General features: G+C 36.7%; 1 protein-coding gene across 5 annotated transcripts in view; it reads right to left on the bottom strand.

Annotated features, from left to right (window-relative positions):
- Positions 1–2661: 2661 nt before the first annotated feature.
- The window catches only part of EPRS1 (glutamyl-prolyl-tRNA synthetase 1), a 45109-nt gene continuing 40408 nt past the window's right edge, over positions 2662–7362 (bottom strand). For all 5 annotated transcript variants that reach the window (XM_087776162.1, XM_087776164.1, XM_087776166.1 and 2 more), the window contains 3 exons: positions 6660–6738; positions 3297–3361; positions 2662–3032 (listed from right to left, as the gene is read on the bottom strand). In XM_087776162.1, coding sequence (XP_087632288.1) covers positions 2882–3032; positions 3297–3361; positions 6660–6738 — 295 coding nt within the window. In that variant the 3' untranslated portion in view covers positions 2662–2881. The remainder of the gene's footprint in view (positions 3033–3296; positions 3362–6659; positions 6739–7362) is intronic.

The following is a 7362-nucleotide window of genomic DNA, read 5'->3' as shown; positions in this document are numbered from 1 at the left end:
TTCTATGGTGTTTTCTTCCCTCTTGCATTAATGTTCAACTACTTATTTTGTGAACTACAGAGCATGAAAAATGAGAATTTTTTTCAAGAGTTATTCTCCTTTCAGTGGAAACAGACCGAGGTCAAACTTCAGAGCTCTCAAAAGTCCTGCCTTACACAAGGTTTCAATTACCAAAACATGAGCTCGAGCTACATGAAGCATTCCCTTTGCAGCAGAGCTAAAATGCTCGTGTGCTCTATTTTGTCAATAAGGAGCAGCACCACATTAAGGCAGTTCCCCTACATCCCACTTTACTATGCTATTTAACCCAAATTTATCAGTATAGAATTGTAAGAACTAAGGAGCACTAAGAGATTTGCAGTTCTAGTGTAAACACAAAGCAGTATCATTTAATCAACTGTAGTGTTACTCTGATTCATATGCTCCTTTTCCAAGAGACACAATTTATTAAGATTCTGAAAATTTTTTATACCAATATAATTAAGAGTATGGATGTTTCTATAATGCTTTACAGATAGTTCAGATTGTGCTTCTGGTGGAAGGATACTTGAGATGGACGTGTCTCTCCCAGGCAGGCATCAGCTTCTCCTCTGTGGAAGATAACCACAGAGAGATCTGCAGGTGAGTCATCCGCGTTCCATACACTTCAAGCGCTACTACGATCAGGAAGAAACATGCTGGGGAAAAGAATTAAAAACCCAACCAAATTAAAAAAAAAACAAAAAACAACTGGGCTTCTGTGAACCCTTTGGCTTCAAACAAACTCATTTGTAGGTTGAGAGCAACTCATTTCTAAGAACAGCGTTGTCAACATGTTTACTCATGAATTTGATCCAGTCAACTGGTTGAAGGTTGGCTGTTTGTTCAAACTGATAAGGTTGCAGCAGTACTAGAGACTGATTTAGTTTTGCCTTTCCTTTGCTCCGCGCTATTAACAGCTTCCACATCTCATTTTTAAAATATCGATGTTGCAGAGTGTTTTGATGGGAGCTGAAAGTGCTCATCTATTCTTAATAACCTGTTTTGCTCTGTCAAAAAATCGTGGTGCTCTCCTGTCTCTCATGCCTGAGGACATTGAAGCTGCTGGTTACTGCCTCTCCCCTTCCCCCTGCATGAGAGCGCTGCAGTAGGCAATACCTCTGAAGACCGCTCTTAGTTACCGATCATTTAAGGCTGGGAAAACATCACTCTGGTATTGCTACTTACGCTCTTTCCCAAAGTGTAATTCCAGTCAGTGTTAGAGACAGCATACCAGGATAGAAAGACCTTAGGGCCACTCTTCTGGTATGTCAACTGAAAATGAGAGATGAACGCATGCATTGACATATCATTCCCCAAATCCTTTGCTCATTACTGCCCCTGGGACTTTGTCTATATGGTGAGAAAATACCTAGACAGCTGAATGCAAGATAGATGATTTCAAGATGCAACTGAAGCAAACCCTTCAGGACTAATCATCATGCAAGGAATATTACAGAGAATTTCCAAGTGCTCAAGCATTCTGAGCAAGCTGATCTGAAAAATTATTTTTGCATTTTCCTCTGAAAAACTGGGGTACTATCACAAGGTGCATGGTCGTAAACTGGACAGACCGCTGGATCAATGGAATATTCAAAATTTTGACTAGGAAGGTTGACCACAGGAATCTGGGCAAAAACAAACATTTTGCATGCTTTTGAAAAGCAGAGAAACACGAAGAACTGGGAATAGCACTGCAAGTCTCCTGTATGCTTAAGACTTTTAGACTATGGATTCTACATAAAAATAGGGTTTTGGAAACAGGCAGCCACGTAGTAGTGTCCCAGGAAGGGTTTGGGGAGGCTCTTACTGGTCCAACTTTTTAATTGCCTAGTTTTCATTCAACTCTTTTCAGGGAAAGGGGTTTACGTAGATGGCCTTCAAACATACAGGAGAACCAAGGAACAAATTAAGCATGTGTCATCCAAAAGTTATTTTGTGCCACGACTATCTCTAATTTGTTAAGTCAATCCTATGTTCAGAGTGGAAGTAGTATTTTTTTTTTTAAATAATTTCATAACTCTGCAACATCCAGCCTTCTCTGCTAAAGCAACACATAGTAAGTGCAGGAAAAGCAAAAGGGGCTTATGGAACATGTTATAGGTATAATCACAGCCTAAAATCCTTAGCACTGAAAATACTTCTCTTCAGATTGCCTTTGCATTACTCATTGCAGTATCGCCGTGAGACAGCTATAAAATGCCAGTTTATAAGATAAGAGAAAAAATATTTGCAAAATATCTGCAAGAAATGGCATTCACCTGCATCTTGCTAACAGTGTGGCATTTAATCTAAGATAGCCTTTCAAACTTGTTTTATGATGGGGGGAAAATATTCCTTGAAACACCTGGCTCCAGATGGAGTTTTCAAAAAGGGTAGCATTTACCATGCTAAGTTAGCAGCAAGTCTGTACTGAAAATTGAAAAATTTGAAGGCAAAATTAAAAGCAGATGTTTTATCTATAAAGTTTATGTCAGCACACTAAACTGTACTGTAGACTGTTTATGACATTCTCGCCAATCTTTCAGACATTTTCTCAGTGTACGAGAAAATATATGCACCCAAACAGAAAAAAGATACAAGCAAAGAATACCTATCCTCCCCATTGAGCAACACAGAAAAAAAAAAAAAAACCAAAGCATATTACAGCTCACAATACATGTTTATTATTAGAGATGTTTACAGAAAAGTCTGTGAATTACTGCTAGCCTAAGACTGATAATTGGGGAAGGGTTCATGGTTTATGGCTTTGTTTTTTGAATCATTTAAAAAGTCGCAAAACTGATTAAGTTTGGGGGCTATTTCAGTCTTATTAAAAAAAGTTCAATTCACAGATAAAGGAGAAGGTGCTTTCCCTAGCAATTTAGTAACTACGACCAAATAGGGTGTAAAACTTGGCAGGGTTTTTGCCGCAGACACATCTTGCCCCACACTGTAGTTCACAGAGAGGCTGAAAAGGTATGCAGAGGCTTTTTGCTCCCATGGACGGGGCGCCAGGCTCAAGGTCTTGATCCCTGAAATAAAAGCATATTCATAAATAAATACTTTTATTTAAAGGTGCAATGAAGTGTATTATACATAAAATCTCAAAAGCACACAAATTAGTCTGAAAGTTTCAGAACTAAGGGAGTGAATATATTGAATTATGCAGGACAGCAAGTCAAGGGTGAGGACTGTACATCAGTGTTATATCTAGAGGCATCTTACATTCCTGTTTTAAACTCGAAACATTTTGATTTTGATCTTGGTAGATACTCTCCAGTTCAGTTATATTTTACCTGGCAGTGGTCTTCTTGATCCAATCCTCGCACTCAATTTCCCCACAAAAAGGGATTTGTACAATCTGAAGGGGGGGGGGGGAAGGGTGGGGAGAGGGGGGGAAAAAAAAAAAAAAATCACAGTTATACATCTAAAAAAATCATCCTTGTCTCTGGAAGATTCCTAAACCTTAAGATCTCAAATACACTCAAAGTGGCAAAAGTTCCAATTGCTACAATTAACTTTTACTAGCTCTTTCTCGTCAGAGAAATAGATAAGCACGGTCATCTCTCCATAGTGCAGCATGGAAAAACCTACACAAACCCAAAGCAGCATTTAAATCAAGTCAGGGTGCTGATTTTTTTTTTTTTTTTTTTTTAACCCAATGTATCTTCCTTCTGTGGAAAGTATAAATCCTGTCTTCTCCTGAAATGGTCTGTTTTTCAGGAAAAGTTTAAATCTTTCAAACTGCAGAACAAATGCTTGCTTACATACTGCAACATAGTGCTTTCCTAACAAAGTTTCCATTTTAATTCTATGACTATGGATTTTCATATTTTCCAAACAACACAAGGACATACATATTTTAAGAAAACAGAATCGCCAACAGCACATTTTTCTTGGGGGCGGCAGGAAGTGGTGTGTATTTTACTGCTGTTTCCTTCAGTTAGCTTAACTGAAGAAAATTGAGAAAGTAAAGTTGAAACGATAATCTCATACACTCTTAGCTATTGTAGCAAATCTCTGTTCCCAAGTTTTATATTCCACTTTACTGATTTTTTTCATTTTTAATGGACCTTCACAGTGAAAATTCTGTTTACTACTAAAAAATATGATTACTGTTAAAAAGGCACCCCCTACACACATTTGAACACTCATGTGATGCTAATAGCTGACGGCAACAACAGCTACTAACTTCAGCCTTCACAGTCATTTTAATTCTATCCAAACTGTGAATAAGGTTTGCTGATCTGTGGCTTTCTTTCAACAAATTTACATTCTTAGTGCAAAATTCTCAATTTGCCTTGAACTGGAACACACCTTTATTAGACTTCACTTTATAGCTTCACTTTCTTGCAACTGAAAAAAGGAACTATTACCACTCTACTATACTGTTCTTGCATTAATCTTTTGTTAGTTAAAAGAAACTTTGTTTAAATACCTGTTCAATTATTCTTAGAGTTTCAGCTAAACTTTGCATGCAATGTAAAAGAAGACGGAAGCAGTTTGCATTTTTAAAAAGCTAATAGTCTACACTGCAATTATAGTAACGGGAAAACAGCAAGAGGAATTAAGCAGGAGTACGTCAGCTTACAAATTTTCTTCTTAAACAGCAGTCAGTGCTAACACAGTGTAATTTCAAGAAATTACAGAATACATATGCTATAAAATTTTGTCCATACAACAGATATAGGTAGAGAGTGAAACGGTCATAAAATGACGTACGTATTTTTTTTCAATTCAGATATGACAATTATAATAAACTTATATAACCTATGTACCAAAATGGTGCAAGTATCCAACTTGGAATGTAAAAATATTTGTTCACATTTCCAAGTTTAACTAGATTATATTAGTTCTAAACATAATACAAATAATTCAATTCTGTTGGCCCTCTCTGGAATCTAGCTGTACATGACAGTGAGGGTTGGACATTGAAGACCAGGCATTTTACCATTTCCATAAGCAGAGGGTATCATTTGGAACCTCTGCGGTAGGAGAAGAAAGGGGGTTCTACAGTATTTCATCAAAATTAAAGGATAATAATTCGTTTGCATGTACAAATACAGAATTGGCTTCACATTCCATTCCTGCTCTTGGAATGAGCTTGACTCTCCATTTCAGTTTATTCTTACATACAAGTTTACTGCATCTCTTAAGATTTTTTAACAGTTTGTCTTCCTCGACTGTTTCTTTATCTTGAAGACAGTCAAGCATAGTGTCAGAGTGCTTGTTTAATTCAGAAGTGAAAGATACGTGGTGGCACGTCTTGAAATTACAGTATATGAGAGCAGTAGTACTAGTTGAACATCTATGCAGAGCACAATTATTTGTTAAGCAAAGACTAAACATTTTTGTTTTTTAAATCTACCACCAGAATCATCAGATGCTTTAGAGACACTTGCACCAAGGAAATGATACTTTGCAGTCAGTAGGAAGAACCCTAAGCTGTTTGGAAACGGAATACTTCACGCTTGTATTTAGTCTTGTAGAGGAAAATAAGGCAATACTACTATTCTAGCACCTACGCACCGAATGTCTAAAAACTCTATATCCTCAACTTCATAAGCATGCTAAATCAGTCCCTTCTCTAAAGTTCATAATTATTCCTTTAAATCTTGTTATAAATTGAATTTAAGTGCAATAGAATGCAAGAAAAGAGTGTGATGGAAGGTCAAGCCTAACCAAGAATAACTTAAAGCTATTTTTGTAGTTAGCAAAAGTACTATGAACTCTTGTCACTTGTGCATTTTCCATCAGAAATTTTGAAATTTTCAGAGTAGATCTAAATGGCAGACAAACCCCCCCGATCTCTCTTTATAAAATACACAGCCTTAATGATTGATCCCGGGAATCCTACCACTTGAACACATTAATCTAAACATATGAACAATTTCAGGGTTAAGAACTTCTGTCAGTGGATCTCTGAAAAAGAAGCAGCAGCTCATTTCTCCACTGAACACTTAATCCCCCATCTAAACTTCAAATACTTTGCCAGAACTTCAAATTTTTCACAGATGTCTAGATCAGTAGAGCTCAATCATCCACATTATGGGTTATTCTTACTATCAACCCAAGGAGGTTTCTGACTTGCAGTAATTCTCAATGAACCCAATGACTCCTACTCAGGTCACAAAGGCAAAACTTCTTTGACGTAAACAGCATGTACTTTAAACTCTTACTTGAACCCCATTAAGAGATTTGACTGGTATTTTTCACTGTCTGCATTAGAATATTGACAGTGATTTTATCTTAATCTGAATAAAATATTTACATTAATCTCTCTGAAAAGCACTTTCTGACAAAAATGTAACACTTTAAATGCAAATTACCAAACTGCAGCATTGTAAGTCACTTCAAGATAGGCTGTCAGCTCTAGCATAGGACTAAATTTCGAATGGTGGTAGCCTGAAACACCGTATTTAGTAAATATGGTATTTTAGCAAAATAAGAAAGCAATGCCTATCACAAATTTTGGAAAAGCTAATTCATTTTTATGCAGCTCTACAGGAGAGGATTCATCTGCTTGTGAGGGGAGAGTTCTATAAAAACCACAGCAGTATTTATATATAAGCTTTGAAATTTCTAGCCTCTAATTATTTGTAAGGGACAGAAAGTGTGTGACGGTACTTACTGGGATAGAATGACATAAATTTCCTTACCTTTCCTGAATCAAGCTCTTTTTGAAAGTCCTCCATAGTATTGGCCACCACCATATGACTTTTTAGGTCCTCAGAAGCTCTAAGGAAAGGGAAAAAAAACTCAGTCAAGGCAGATTTATGCACATAACCTCACTGGCCAAATGAACTAAGTTTCCAGAGTCAGTCAAAACAGAAAATTACATGAAGAGAAGCTATATATTCATTCAAATCCTCCTAATCAGGTTACGTCTTTCTACCACTTCTGCCCTCAAAGAGATAAAATTTTGATTAATTGCCAATGGGCTGTTCTGCAGGTTGCTGCACGTTTCACCATGTTAATTCACACTGTTGTGCATGTTAGTTCAACACTAACCAGCTGTAGATAGAAACAGGTAAGTATTATAGATGTAGATTTTTCTTTTTTAATTATGTTCTATATCTAAATAGCAAAATGCTCTTTAACTAGGTAAAAGTATTCTGCTTGTAAGCAACTTTGATCACCACAGAAGAAAGTAGGAAAACTCATCTGCCATGGTGCTAGATTAGCACCATGTTCTTTCTCAGTGTCCTTACGAACAACAATTTGCAATGACAAACATGCAAGGGATTTGGCATATGCAGTAAGTGCAAATAACATTTCCAAAAGCATTTGATTGCTTATAAGAAAACAATACTACGGAAGTCAATAGGACACAGGGTCTTAAAATACACTTCTGAACACAGA

This window comes from Nipponia nippon, unplaced genomic scaffold (assembly GCF_047370975.1).
Source record: "Nipponia nippon isolate SJK-2023a ecotype South Korea unplaced genomic scaffold, ASM4737097v1 scaffold_4, whole genome shotgun sequence".
NCBI lineage: Eukaryota > Metazoa > Chordata > Aves > Pelecaniformes > Threskiornithidae > Nipponia > Nipponia nippon.
The sequence above is the reverse complement of the archived record's forward strand: the minus strand, read 5'-3'. Positions and strand labels throughout refer to the sequence as shown.